General features: G+C 41.2%; 1 protein-coding gene across 3 annotated transcripts in view; it reads left to right on the top strand.

The window, feature by feature from the left end:
* The window catches only part of GALNT7 (polypeptide N-acetylgalactosaminyltransferase 7), a 114,923-nt gene that overhangs the window by 60,155 nt on the left and 39,612 nt on the right, over window positions 1-15,156 (top strand). For all 3 annotated transcript variants that reach the window (XM_087816552.1, XM_087816553.1, XM_087816551.1), the window contains exon 2: window positions 2,361-2,821. In XM_087816552.1, the coding sequence (XP_087672678.1) occupies window positions 2,361-2,821 (461 nt within the window). The remainder of the gene's footprint in view (window positions 1-2,360; window positions 2,822-15,156) is intronic.

Genomic DNA, 15,156 nt, shown 5'->3' on the forward strand with positions numbered 1-15,156 from the left:
ATTGCAATCACTTCTCAGCTTTGGTGCCTACCTCTCTGTTGCAGTCAGGCTGGCTTCCCTCTCCATAGCATGAGTTAATTCTCACGAGAACCCTCAGCACTTCATGAATACAAGATTTCTGGCAGGACTGCCTCCTACCTCTTCACCCCCGACCCTTAGTAGGGCTCAAGCATCAGGCTCCAGCTAAGTCCCTTCTGGAGGGTATGCTGACCAGAACGGCCTGATCCAGGACCCTTATCCACCTATAACACATGCCTGAAGAAAGGCCTCATATTTATAGAATCAGGCTGAGTTTGCATTTTATGTTTAGTTTTGTGTTACTGGAGGAAAATTGTGAAACGGCTTTGAAGTGGACCAAGACGATTATGGATATACTGTCTGACTCAGTTTTCTAGGTTATCTTGCCCTTTTACTATCTTTGAGCCATTTTACCATCCTCTAAATGATAGAAAACTGAGAGTAATGCAAAAGATTCTTGTCCATCGAAAAGGAAATCGTGTACTGTGGAATGCAATTGGTCATTGCCCTCTGGATAGCAACCAGTTTTACCAGTTTTGCATCTATTTGTAAATTCTTTGCAGTATTTTTTTTTAAAAATTGACTAGAAATCTCTTCCAATCTGGCAGCATCAAATTGGAAGTGGTTAGGAGCGTTCCCCTCTTTGCTGTATTCTTGATGTTTATACATTTGTTCCTTGAATTCACGTTTCAACCAGTTGTAACATTTTACAGATTTCCCTTTTAATTAATGAGTCAATTGAAATCTATGTCCCATTTTCAAAAAAATTCTGTTGTTATATATATATATATATATATATACATGTATGTTTATATAAGCATATAACATCTCTAGAAAGATTCACAGAAACTGCTGGCTATGATGGCATCTACAGAAGGAAGGCAGGAGAAATGGCTTTTTACTATATGCCCTTTGAATCCTTTGAATTTTGTAACATATGCTTATATTAACTAAACAAATAGATAAATTTTTAAAATTCATTTCAGAACTCTCTAAAAACAATTCTTACCTAGTCCTTACCAAAACGTCAACATCGACTAAATTCACATTTGAATTAACTTTCTAGAAAGAGATCTTTGTCCCTAAATAAACTACCAGTAAATAGCAACCTACCTGTCAATATCCTACCTAGAGGCTTAATTCTGTACCTTTTAAAACAAAGTTCTTAACTTTATTTTTAAGATAGCTCTAACACTGTAGAAACATTTGGTCGGATAGTACTAATCCTATTTTGAATCTATTAAAGGATCACAATCTTAGTGTGGAGTGAAGTAGCAGACCAGTTAGCCTGTTTTGCAGTTGTTCTAAATTCACCTTGCCTCTTACCTGGCTGTACATACTCAGTAATCCCCTTGTCTAATTATAACTAGCTGCTCTCCCTTCAAGCTAGAGCTTCTCAAGCTGGAATGAACGGTGAAATCACCTGGGGAGCTTTTAAAAACCTGGATGCCCAAACCAATTAAATCACAAAGTCCGGGGGTGGGACATCAGTATTTGTTAAAGCCACTGGGGTGATGCTCAGGTTCAGAACACTGCTTCATGCAGAGGACAGAACTGGTTTAGCAGGAGCAAAATCACTGTGGATCTCCAACTGGAAGATTTGCATACCGGATGAGGAAGGTCCACACAGAAAAGGGGGGCCGCCTTTACAGAGTCTCCTCACATGCAGAATCTGTTTTTGCCTGGGCTACCTCTGGAACTGGGAAAATTAGGCATTGAGTGTGATTTAAAAGCCCAAACTGACTTGGTTACAGTTATTCTAGCTTTTTAAAAAATAGTTCTCAATTCAGCTGAGGTCTCACTGAGTAGAAAATACCAAATTGGGGCTGTTAAATGCATATTCCCGCCTTGTTTCTCTGCTGTTAGGGGCACGAAGCCAGCCTAGTGATGGGTGGCATCTAGTACCACTGCCCCACCATATGGCTATATTACGGACACAAAGCTATATTTGTCAGACACTGGTCAGCTGGGAAAACCACACACTGTACAACATGACCTATTAAGTGTTATCGTTACAGGCCCTAGAACCTCACTGCTCTAACCCATAACAATGTGCTTTAATAAGAGGTCTTTGGTAGAGAGTTAGGTTTAGAAGTAAACAATGCATCCATTCATTCATTTTGGGATGGGAAGGCAGGGAAATAGTCTGTCTCTTGGCATGCCCTTCGCTCCCTGAAAGGTGTCTTCTAATGGGATGTTCTGATTACTGGCCTGCTTCTGTTTCATGCTTTAAACCATTTTATTGTCACCTCAGCCTTTTCTAAAACATGCAAATTGGTTTCTTAAACTCTGCTGTGGTTTGCCTTCATGTGCTCACTGTATGTCCCCTCCCTTTTGTATAGGAAGACAGAGATGTCAATAACCCCGTGCCTAACCGAGGAGGCCATGGACTAGTTCCTGGGGATGACAGATTCAAACCTGTGGTGCCCTGGCCTCATGTTGAAGGAGTAGAAGTGGACTTAGAGTCTATTAGAAGAAAAAACAAGGCCAAAAATGAACAGGAGCGCCATGCTGGAGGAGAGAACCAGAGAGACATAATGCAGAGGCAGTATCTCACTTTTAAGCCTCAGACACTCACCTATCGGGACCCTGTGCTGCGCCCCAGGATCCTCGGTAACTTTGAACCCAAAGAACCTGAGCCTCATGGAGTGGTTGGTGGCCCCGGAGAGAATGCCAAGCCATTGGTTTTGGGACCAGAATTCAAACATGCAGTTCAAGCCAGCATTAAAGAGTTTGGATTTAACATGGTGGCAAGTGACATGATCTCACTGGACCGCAGCATCAATGACTTACGGCAAGAAGAGTAAGCACACGTCCTCTTCTTTCTAAAACTGGGGCAGCTGTTGTTTTGATAGATATTCAGTTAGATGCTAAGAATGGAGAAAATATTTGTGTCTTTATTTCAAGGAAGTAAGAGGATCTTTGGTCTGCAAAATGGCCAGAAGGAAGAGATCTCTCCATTTGTGCCATGATATTGAAGGGATGACGTTTAAAATTCTGGGCTCTTCCTCATGAGCCCTACTCACAGTCTGGCTCCCAGACTGGCAGCAGTCTGGGAAATTTTTGTTACCAGCCCACAATGAGAAAATGAGCTTGCTCCAGCATGTGAATCAACTATTAAGTTCTTTGTTTAGCTCAACTGACAATTTCTTAACAACAAAATTTTGTTGGTATGTTGCTTTTCATTCTGGACCTAGCTCCTTAGTTTGTTGTGGAGCAACAGCAAATAGCAACACTGCTCTAGATGGCTTGTGTGTTTGTGTTCCCTTTCATTTTTTCCCTCAGCACTAAAACTCCTGAGGATGCAAAGGGAGCACTCAGACAGATAAAACTATGGACTAAACTTTCAAATTCTTTTCATGTAGTTTAATTTAAAATAAAGGATTTCCAAGTCTTAGCTTTTGATAGATGGTGATTATTGAATGAACTCAAAGCTCTTCTCTTTCAGTTTATTCAATAACCGGTTCAGTTCCTCTCGGATCTGAATGGTATCCATTAATGTGGATGCATATTTAATTCACTGCTATTAGGAAACTCTCAAAATGCATTCCTGATGATGCATTATTAACAAATCCTCATTTTAAAAGGTTAACACGGCATGTGTACATGCACACGCAGCAGCAGCATTCTTTATGACCACAAATAAAATTCTGTACCTAATATTGTGCTACTCAGTAGACTTTGGACATTCATATGTTTATTGGTAAGAATGAGAGGAAGTGAATGAAATATTTGAAAAAAGTAGAAGGCGTGGAAGTATAGAGCCATGATGGTGAAAGGCAAAAACTCTTATACAGAGAACACTTAGAGCATCTCCAGGGACTGTGAAGGAAGAATCTTGGAGCAATTTATTCCTAATCAAATCAGAGATTTGCCTAGTCATAGGATTGCCAGATTTCACAAATAAATAGAGGTTGCTCAGATAAATTTGAATTTCAGATAACAATGAAAAACATTTAGTACTTATACTTAAAATAATTATTGTTTATCTTAAGTCCAAATTTAACTTGGTGTCCTATATTTTATTTGACAGTTCTAGTCAGTGTGGTGAGGATAGTTAGTATAGAGCTAGAGCTGCCGTGCAGGTACCCTTAGGACCCATGACAGGATTTGCAGTCCCTCCTCTGGAATGTCCCCCAGTTATTTAAAATACAGCGCTCAATCACAGTATTCATCTCTGTTCCAGAAGGTTCTCTGAGAACCTTCTAATGACATCCTCTTCACTATAACAGGGAGAAAGGGGAAGGGATGGGGGGAGTCTAACATTTTTTGACTTTCTACTACATGCCTGGACTTAGTATAAGTTGTCTTATTGAATTCTCACAACCAAACTGTAAGAGAGTTCTTACCTGTGTATATAAAGTCTGAGGCTTAGAGTTGTGTCTTTGTATTTACCTAGCAAAATGGTCAAGCCATGATTCAGTCCAAGGTGGTTTGGTGTGAAAGCCTCTTCTTTTTTCCACCACACACCTCAAGTTATGTCAATATGCCTCAGTGCAGTGTTACAGTCAGAGGGTGAGCTTAGTGTAGAAACTGAGATCTTAGTACATGAATTGTTTATAAAAAGATATCTTTTAGAACACTAATGTAAATCTAGCTCACTTCTGTATAAGGAATGTGCTAAGAAAATCAAATGACATACAAGACAGAGCAGTGCATAGGACTAGAGTCATCCTCTACGCCTCCCTCTCCTTCCCCCCTTACGTCCATTCCATCTGCAAGGTCTCTTGTTTCTACTGCCAAAATATGTCTCAGATCATGTCTGAGTGCCCTTCTTTCATCCCCGCCACCACCCAAGTCCAAGTCACCATCTCTCTGGGACTCCTGCAAGAGCCTCTTCCTGGCCTCGCCATTTCTAATCTTGCCTCCTACCCTCCTCACATAGAAGACAGTGTGGTGTTTGAACCCACAAATGCAGCTTATCTAAAACTATTGTTTGCCTTCCCAGTGCACTTGAAACAAAACCCAAACTCCTACCCAGCAGCAGCCCCCATGCCAGGGCGCTTCCCTGCCTTGCCAACCTTCTCTGCTCCGATACTCCTTGCCCACAGTGCTCTCGCTATGTCGGCTTCTCCCAGTTCCTTGCACCTGCTCTTCCCTCCTGCGTGAACAACTTTTCCCTTCTTAAGACTGGCTCCTTCTCGCCCTTTAGGTCCCACTCAAACCTCTCTAACCATGCTGTCTAATTTGGTAATGCCCTGCTTTATTTTCTATTACTGCCCTCTGGCCATTTCTTTCATAGTATTCATCAAGTTTTATAATTAGAGATTGGTTTATTTAGTTGTTTATTGATCACCTTTCTTACTAGATGATAAGCCCCTGAGAGCAAGGAATGTGTCTGATTTCTTCACCAGCTACTTCGAGTAACTGACAAGTAGGAGCTTGGTAGTACTCAGTTGGTAAATACCTGTCAAGAGAAAGGATGGATGGGTGGATGGATGGATGGATGAATGAATAGAATCTTCCAGGGTTCAAACCTTGGCTTCATTACCAGATATGAGATCTTAGACCAGTTACTTACCCTCTTTAACCCTCAATTACATAATCCTTAAAATAGGTCTAACAATACCTATCTCTAAGGATTGGCATTAGACTTACATGACATAATGGGCTAAAAGTCTTTTATCACAGGCCTAATAGTTAGAAACTTAACTGTTATTGGCTGTTTGTATTGATGTGGCACTTTCTTCAGGTCACATATCTTCTTGTCACATTTGAATGTTTTCAGTTCCTATTTAACTTTGATGTCTCTGTTGCTTTTTGGAAAGCACAAATGTCACATGCTGCCTTATCTACCTCATCTTGCTTTTACATGAACCTCCCACAATGGCAAAGCCCTCCTCTGGCCTTTGATCATTTCAGACACAACAGTTGCCGCCCTTCCATCTCTCTGAGACTTCCTTGCTCTCCTGCAGTTTCCTTCCTTTCTGTCTGTCTTTCCCCTGCCTCCCTCCCTCTCTGCCTTTCCACATTGCATCCCTCCTTCCTCCTTTTCTTCCTCTTCTCTTCCTCCCTTCCTTCTCCCATGTTTTGCCAATTATTCCGCCTGTTCTTTTATCTTACACAACTGTAGAAATACCTAGAAATAGAATTAGCCTGTTTCTGTGTGTCCTTCCTGTAAGTATGTGTCTCCAGTCAAATAGGAGAACCCAAAGCTATCTTAGCAGATGCTCCTAAATCCCTCTTTAAAAGTCTCTGATGGTGAGAAAACTTTTTTTTATACTTCAAAGTACTCAAATATAATAACCCCCAGAAACTTTTAAAAAACTGAATCCAGATTATTTTTTAAACTTGATTCTTTCTCACAGTTTTTAAAAATGAAATAGGCTCCATTCCTCTTTGAACACTTAAAATTCAATGTAGAGTAATGAATAGCTTCCAAGGAGTTATTCACAAATTAGAATGTGGATAGCCATAAGAATTTTCTCTAAAGAAAAAGGCCAACAACAAAAGAAAACACCCCTAAGTTTTGTATATTGTCTAATATGCATATTAGCACGTTTCTGCTTTTACTGGCATCATACTGAAAACAAAACATACGTTCATCTCACACACACACACCCCCCCCCCCGCAGCCTCCCTCACGCTCACCCCTCACGGAGGGTGTGCTGCCAGGGGCCCGTCAGAGACTGGCCGGGCCTCGCCCACTTTCTGAAGCTTTAGAGTATGCGCCTTACCAGCCTTGTTCTCGTGCCTCTGTGAGACATGAATGAGCCACCTGCCATGCTTGGAAACCACTGCTTTGAGCAGTTTGTCCAGCTGTGACACCTGACACTGTGGTTAACTTGTTCGTTTTTGTGGCTGCTCCATAGTCTTTTCAGATGAATGTTCTTTTCCTTGCAAGCAGGACAGAGCTGCCCGGCTGCCAGCGTGACTCATAGTTATGTATGTTACAGCTTTGAATTACATTCTCTGGCTGAGTAATTTACTGGCTGTTGATTACTTGTTAAGAGTGAGTAACAGTATTTTGAGTGAACTGGAGGCTGACTTCTTTTTTAAAGACTTGAGCCAAGAATGACTTCACTTGCCTTCACATTTATTTTCTATTAAAAAAATATATGATTTTCTTCACCATTCAACAGATATTGAGTATGTCCAATAAGCAAGGAGCTGTGTTAGCCTATCAGGGGATGCAACAATGAGAAAATATAGATCCTGCCTTCAAGGGGCTGGCCATCTGCGTCAGGGGTCAAGGGAAAGAATACCATAATATGAGCCATAGGAAAGGTGTGAGCAAAACAGCATGGTTCAGAGGAATGGGAGGACACGTGGAGTTACAGGGAGTCGGAAAAGGATTCGTGGAGGGGATACTAGGGACAGGGCCTGAAAGATGAGTAGGGTTCCCCCAGGAAAAGGTTACAAGTGCTGAAGACATGAAGGTAGGCATTGACTAGGAGGAAAGCAAGCGCTATTGATTACTTGAATCGGGAAGTGTGTGTAGAGAGATGAAGCTGATAGGTAGGACCATGTTTAGAAGACGGCAGTGCCATTTACAAAGCCTATCCTGAACTTGGGAGTCAGTAAACACCCACTGAAGGTTTATAAAGGGAAGTTTGGGAATATCAGAGTGGTAGAGGTGTCTAGAGTGGATCCAGGGTGGAGACCTGTTAGGAGGTTAGTAGCATTAGAGTAGGAACTTGGTTACAGACCAGAAAAAGGAGACTCAATGTTCAATGTAAGAGAACAGAAGAGTTAGCATCAGTAGGCCTTGGCAGCTAATCGAGTGGAAGGAGGAATTAAAGGTAGAGCCAAATCTTTGAAGCCTAGTAACACAAAGAAAGAATGGTGCCATTAACAGAAATAGGGTGGATGGAATTGAACAAGCTTCTCTGTCCAAAACTTGGTTGCTTGAATCAGTTTGGTCCCTGGCTTTAGGTGAATTCACGCAGAGCCAGTCAAGATGAGGAGCCTCTTCATGGGAAGAAGTGGAAAGTTCTATTTGTAAATATATTAGATTTTCTTCTAATGAAGTTTGGGATTTTATTTCCTTTACTGTGAACTAACTGCTGATGCAAACACATGGAAATTATGTTTGCCTTTTTTCAGCCCAAGGAGACAGACAATCAGAGGTATATAATCCAAACAATTTTGTTTCAAACAAATGAATTAAATATTTTGCCTTGTTGAACAAAATCATCTGTTTTTAATATTTAATCTTTCCTCTTACGTACATATGTATTGCACTTCTGTTTTGTAGAATGCTGTGTTAGTTGCATTGACTAAGTGAAATAATAGACATTAAGGTACTTTAAAAATTCTAAGAGCTATGCAAATATTCTCATGATTCGTTTTTAAGTTTGTGGGAAATTGAGGTGGTTTTTTAAAAGATATTTTAGATTACAGTTATGCCTTATATATCAGATAATTATTTTCTTATTTGATTTTTTTTTTAAATATATCTTTATTGATTTCAGAGAGAGGAAAGGAGAAGGGAGAGAGAGAGACAGAAACATCAATTATGAGAGTCATTGATCGAGCCCACGACCTGGGCATGTGCCCTGACTGGGAATCAAACCCCAATTGCCTGGATCCTAGGTCAATGCTCAACCGCTGAGCCACGCCCGGCCGGGCTTCTTACTTGATTTCAAAATGCTGATTTTCTCTTAATTTAAAGTGAATTATGGTTGTGAGCTTTTTTCTTTCTCTATCCATGTTAAAGGCTCTCTTTGATACCTTTGTTTAGAATGTAGTCCTGTAATTACAGAATAGATGCTATTTTCAAAACATTGATTTAATTGAAATGCACTAGATTCTTATTTAATTTCAGTTTCTACATATCCGGACCCATGGGTTTCAGTTAGAGCTAACTGAAACTCTGAGGACTCACTCAAAGAGATTAAAACAAATCATTAGGATAATATATACATTATATACACACATATATATGAATCACAGATATGCATATATATTTTTTTTCAATATTTTGTCCCAGTTTCTATTATCATAATACATGGTGGTTCTATATGACACCATCCAAACTACACTGGCCACAATTATTAACACGTGATCCTTTCTCTCATAGATTGCCCAAAATATGTCTTACTTTTCAAACTACAATTTGGTAGCCTTAAATCTAACCTGTAAGAAGCACATTTGACATTAGTTTCAGAAGACCCATGATGGACATGTTGCTTGTTTTATGTCCAAAAATTATTTTCTAACTGGCCTGAAAATTTTTATTCTTAGAAGCTGCTTTCTGTGAGTTCAGAGGTTTTCCAGATTTACTTTAAAGAAAAATTGTGTTCTGATGCCTGGTTTCTTCTTTCTTATTAACACACACACGGACACAAACACACACACACATACATTGCCCTTTGGGGGTATCTCCATTATGAGGGCAGAGCTGACTTTTGTTTAAGGTCCTGGCTGACAACACAAGAGATACATTCAGTCAAACTGAAATTATTATAGTGATCAGGGGGTAACTTAAGTCACCCCAGTTTCCACAGCAGTTTAGAAGTGTTCCACATTCATAGAGTAAGCCTACAAAAAAAGGAACTAGAGGTAATTTGTTGCTCAAAGCCACCATTAGAAAGCAGTAACACTCTTGAATCCCCTCCCTCCTTGATAGCGTTCTGGGGTAGCTCACTTCCTTTGGCGGAAACATTTTTCTAATGCTGAAACCTCATATGGTTGATAAGGTTCTTTCAACTCTCTAGTAATTGTCCAAGTTGCTCTATTAAAAAGAGACTTAGCTCCATTTCCCCTCCCCTCATTCCCCACCACCAATGTTACATAAGCATAAAGTATGCCTGATAAAAAAAATTATAAACTCAGGTTGCTTGTTTTGGGGTGTTTTTTGGTTTTTTTTTTTAAGTCCTTTGCCCTCCAACCAAGAATTTACAAGTTCCCTGGAGGCTAGTTAGACAAATATTTATGGAGGCACCACTAGATAAGACATCCCATGACGTCCCACACCAATGACAGGCAATTTCAGGAAAACCTTGACTTTTTTTTCAGGCTGTTTCGCACCTATCAGGAGCACTGACACAGAGACTAGGGTGTTTTTTTGTACCCTCTCCTACTGCAGCATCTGTTTTGGAGCTAACTTATTTCAGGGTGTTTAGTCACTATCCTCTGCTATAAGGTTATTAATTCCTCACCAAAAAGAACCTCTGCCAATAGACTCAGACAGGCCACAGTGCAGCGTAGATGTCAGAACACAAGTGCCTCCTTCAGAAGGTAGGCAGGAGCCCCTCCAGTAACTCAGCTCAGACCCTTAGACACGGCCTGTGACTCTGATGGGTAAGTTTCCTTGATGCACGTTGGCTGGCATGTGTTTAGTAAACAGGGAAATGGTATCAATTCAATGCGGAAATCCTGGTGTTCCTAGATTTCCTCCCACAAGTTAATCTGATCAGGAATGTGGAAGTGATCAGGGGCAAGGTTTCTTACAGTGAAAGTGACCTCCATAACAATAGATTCATGAAGACTAAGGACAAGGCTGACTATCCTGCAGAAGTATTTCTCTTTAGTGCAAGAAATGGGATGAGTCTAGTGGCTTCAAGATGCACTGTGCTTGCCACTGTGCTAAGTTGTCTGGGGAGCTGCCAGTGCATCCAGAGGAGCAGAGGAAATTGATTGATGAAAAAGGCTCTCTCTGGACCGTACTCTTAATTTTGGTAGAGTTACTCTGTATTAGAAGCGAATGTCTCCAAGGATGTATAAAAAGGGAAGCACAAATCCCTGGGTTTAAAGGTTTGTGATGCAAAGTGCAAATGTCAGTGGTTACTTTAACTGTGCTGCTTGATTTTCCTTAGGGCTCTGGCCCCAAAGTTCCCTGTTTTGAGTGGTCTGGTCCTATCCCTGTTTTTCCTTTAAATCCTATTGTTCTTTCTCTTTTCTTTTTCTTCCTCCCTCCCTCCCTTCCCTCCCTCCCTCCCTCCCTTCTCTCCCTCCCTCCCTCCCTCCTTTCCTTCCTTCCTTCCTTCCTTCCTTCCTTCCTTCCTTCCTTCCTTCCTTCCTTCCTTCCTTCCTTCCTTCCTTCCTTCTTTCTTTCTTTTTCTTCTTTTTTTTTTTTAAAGCATGATTTAACAAAAGAGAAGCTTTACCAGGAACAAAAAATATGTATGGCATGGTAGCAGAAGTGTCTGTATTGGACCTAAAGGGTAGTTGAAGCCAAACTGCTAGGCATTAGACATAGTGTGACTGTAAATCATAATGTAAGGTGTTTTCCACATTTAAAATTAGTAAGTTATATAGAACTGATTAGCTGGCTAGTTGTTAAGCCAAGCATAAACCAACATTTAAGAAAAAGAAGAACCCCAACCTCTCCGTTTATTCTAGAAGCACAGCAACCATTCTGAAAGATAGACAGTTAATGAGAACTCACATTGGGCCACACATCTAGGAGTGACTGACCCACTTAGAGCCAGTGCCATAATAGGCTGTAAAAACCCCAGATGACAGCTTCATCCCTTCCACGTGTACAAATGTAGATTTTTATCTCTGGAATATCCGGTAAAAGGACCGATTTCAGTTTCCGAGAGAAGCAGAAAGTAGGATTGGGGAGTGGGGTAGAGAAGACAGTCTTTACAAGTGGATGAACCAGGTCAGAGCCTTCCTTCCTTTCAGATTGAGTTTCAAGCTGATGCCTACACGTCCATCTGTGGGGCAATTTTGACAGCTCCCCTACGGGAAAGGCAAGTCCTTACTGAGAGCTGTACAGCAAGGTCATCAGTACCAATTGTTTTCCTTACTCAAGGATTGTGGAAGTAGTAATATGAATAATTTGTTGTACATCTTCTTGAATGAACTTATAAGTTAATTATCTTTGCTCATTTTAAGCCAAATATGTAAAAAAATGGTCTTCATATGTTAGAATTACACTTCCATTATTCTTATGACATAAGGCCAAGCTAATTATATGAGTTAAAGTTCTATAAAAATATAGTTTAATTCAGTAATAACTTATAGTATGTCACTGGGAAATGGCCCATAGTTCCTCTTTCCTCTTCACTGAATCTTATAGTTAATGTGTAGGAGGCAAATCACATTTTTGATAACTTAGTAACTTATTTTAGAATGAGTGCTGCCATTTTAATCACAAGGAAAAGATCCGTCATTCTCCAGAACGGCAAGTCCCAGTGAGCAAATAAAAAACGAGGATAAAGGACTCTGGGGAAAGATTTAGGAATGTAAACTACACGTTCTTAAGGCCCTGGAGATACACACTGTCACTTTAAAGGAAAGAGTTGTAAAGTCTTCAGTGGAAGGGAATGTGAACAGCTGCTGCCTTCATCCTTTGTGAGGCAGGAGCTCCCTCCAGAGCCGAAATGTGCTCAGCGGCAGGCCTGCTGGAGGGGCATCCGACGCAGAATTTTAACACTGGTTTCTTCTTGGAATGGGACAGTGGGAGAGAAACTCTTTTCTCAAAGCTTTTTTTTTTTTTTTTTTTTTTTTGAAGTCTGCATGAACCACAACTTATTAGGAAAGCAGCATCATATATTCTTATTTAAATCAAAGAAGAGTCTATTTTCTCAGCAGGCAATGAAAAACCTAGATTAGGGTTTGGCTGGTTCTGGACCTAATATCATGCTCCCTTTGTGGCGCTTGTCTCCGTCTTCACTGTCATATGCCAGGCTTTGGGGCTGGGGAGGGAAGGGCTGGAGTTAAGGGTGTACTAGACACAGAAAGGCAGGTTTCAGCCCTAAGGCATTTCTTTACACTTGTTTACATGATTTTGGGGAAATATTTCTCACTCACTTTAAATGAGGGATGAGCTATGTCTTCCACTTCCACGTAATTAGTTCTGTTACTGTGATGGCTCTCGGTTCTCTTAAGACAGAGGGTCCTCAGTAAATGACAGTAGGGATCAACAGCATCATTGTCCATTTACTGAGCACCTACTGTGTGTCTGGCAGTGTGGTAGGTTCTTTAATACACTATCTCCAATCCTTATAACCATACTGAAATAGCATTTTTGTTTTTCACCATAATTTTAGATGAAGGAACTGAGGCTCGGAGAAGTAGGTAACCTGAAGTTCATAGAACTAGAAGATGGTGCCTCTGGGATTCAAATGGGGATCCTACACTGTGTTCCCTTCTTAGTGATGCTAAACTAATGGCCAAGGGGTATGTGACTACAGTACTTTAACTTTTTTAAAGAGGAAAACAAAGTTAGAAAAAGGTAACAGGCAAAGAAAGGCTTTACGTCTCATTATTGCAGAACTGTGTCCTGCCTCTAAGACAGGATGTCTCGGTCTCAGTATTATTGACATTCTTTGTCCTGATGACTGTCCTATACATTGTAGGATGTTTAGCAGCATCTCTGGAATCTACCCACTAGATGCCAGTGACATACACACACCCTCCCTGTCTCTGGTTGTGACAACCAAAACGTGTCCAGACTTTGCCACCTGTCACCCTGTGAGGCAGTCGCCCCTAATTGAGAATCACTGCTCTAAGAGGTCAATCAGGTGATGTTGGGGGAGGGGGTGTAACACAGTATAAATGAAAGAGGTGGGATTTATAGCTTTGTGGGGAAGAAAAGAGGAAGTTTTCAGTGTTTTTAACTTGTTTTAGTCACAGAATCCTTTCTTCAAATGACTTCCTAGGCAAACTATGCTTCCGTTCTTTGCACTTCCCTGGCTCCTCAACCCAGTTTGGAAAACACTAGCCTTCCAAGGTCTCTTCCATTTTAAAATTCATTTTTTCTGTGCTTCTACCTTCCCTCCTGGGTCTTCACTGATGTGTCTCTAGATACACAGCTGAATAGAACCAGCCCCAAGCAGCTGGTGTGCAGCTGTTATCCCTCCAGCCCAGCGGACTGCTTTCTGTTTGGGTTTTGCCTCTTCCTGCTTCCTGGAAGGGCTGAGAGGCCTGGCAGCCGCTGGGCCTGGGCCAGGTCTGACAGCTCTTCTTGGAAAGTAACAATAGATATGATGTCTATTAACTTAGCTGCATAGTGTCCATGCAGAGGCAAGCCCTGCTTTGATTCCAGCTCTTTAGCAAGATGCAGTTTGGCAAAACTTGAGGTTGGTGTCCAGCACCTGAACCCTGTGCCCGGCCTGGCAGACAGAACAGCAGACTGGCTGCCAGGATACCAGGCTCCCCCTTCTCTGGTTTCTCAGAAGCAGGAAGGGGGCCAGGACAGATTAGCTAGAAGACAATAGGTCATTTTACATTGCCAAACTCAGCCCCACTCGCACCTCCAGAATATAATCCCGTGAGGAGAATGGCTCCTCCTGTTAACCTTTATGTGTGCCAGCTGCGGAGGGTGGAGGAAGCCTATTTGGCCATGTAACCCAAGAAGTCAGAGTCCCCTTTCTCCCTTTCTGGGCACCTGATGTTTGTTGAATATTTTTCATGTGCTTTCTCCATACAGTTATATACAGATATTCATGGTTTTTAGAACATAAAAATTTGTTCTGTGTGCTAAATGCTCTCTGAGGCTGTGACATGGTTGGCACTCTGTGGCACCTGGTCAGCAGCAAGTACTGCCAGCTATTTATAGTAGAGGCATTTCTTTCTCTCTCTCTGTTGTCTTCTCCCACTTCCTCTCCCAAGCAATCTAGAATTGCCTTCAATTCCTCCCACATTCCCATTCCTATTTCTGCCTCTTCCATTGCCGTCCTCTGAGTCCAGCTCTTCGCTTTCATCTCAACCCTCAAATGGCCCAGATAAAGAGATTATCAGAATAGATGGAAGCGGGAGCATAAGATTACACTTTTGGAGTTGCATGGCAGCTTTTAATGCGATGGCTTAGACACTTCAAACCTGTTTGTAATATTTCAAACAAGAAGACTCATAGAATTTTAGAGCTAAAAGGGCCAGAGCGGTCACTTCGTACTGATCCTTTATTCTGCAGGTAGGGAATCTGAAGTCCAAAGAGTAGTGACTGCCCAGGATTATATGACTGCCAGGAATGAATCCATGTCTTCTAGGGCTCTTCATCAAACTAGATAAAAGATCAGGAATGTCTGTTTACCAGAGCAGTCATTTTAAATGTAACATTTGTGGTATGCATTCATGAAACATCTTATAGTAGTAAAAATTTTACTTAGCAGCACAGAAATATGTTCATCAATCCTGAAGTGACCCTCTTTTTAACTGTGACCGCTTAAAATTCCAACTATTTGTAGCAAGGGCCACTGCTGAAATCTAAGTTGGGAGGTGTCATCTTAAGAGAGCAGAGAA

The sequence above is a fragment of the Miniopterus natalensis genome, chromosome 4 (genome assembly GCF_054644295.1).
Source record: "Miniopterus natalensis isolate mMinNat1 chromosome 4, mMinNat1.hap1, whole genome shotgun sequence".
NCBI classification, from domain to species: Eukaryota; Metazoa; Chordata; class Mammalia; order Chiroptera; family Miniopteridae; genus Miniopterus; species Miniopterus natalensis.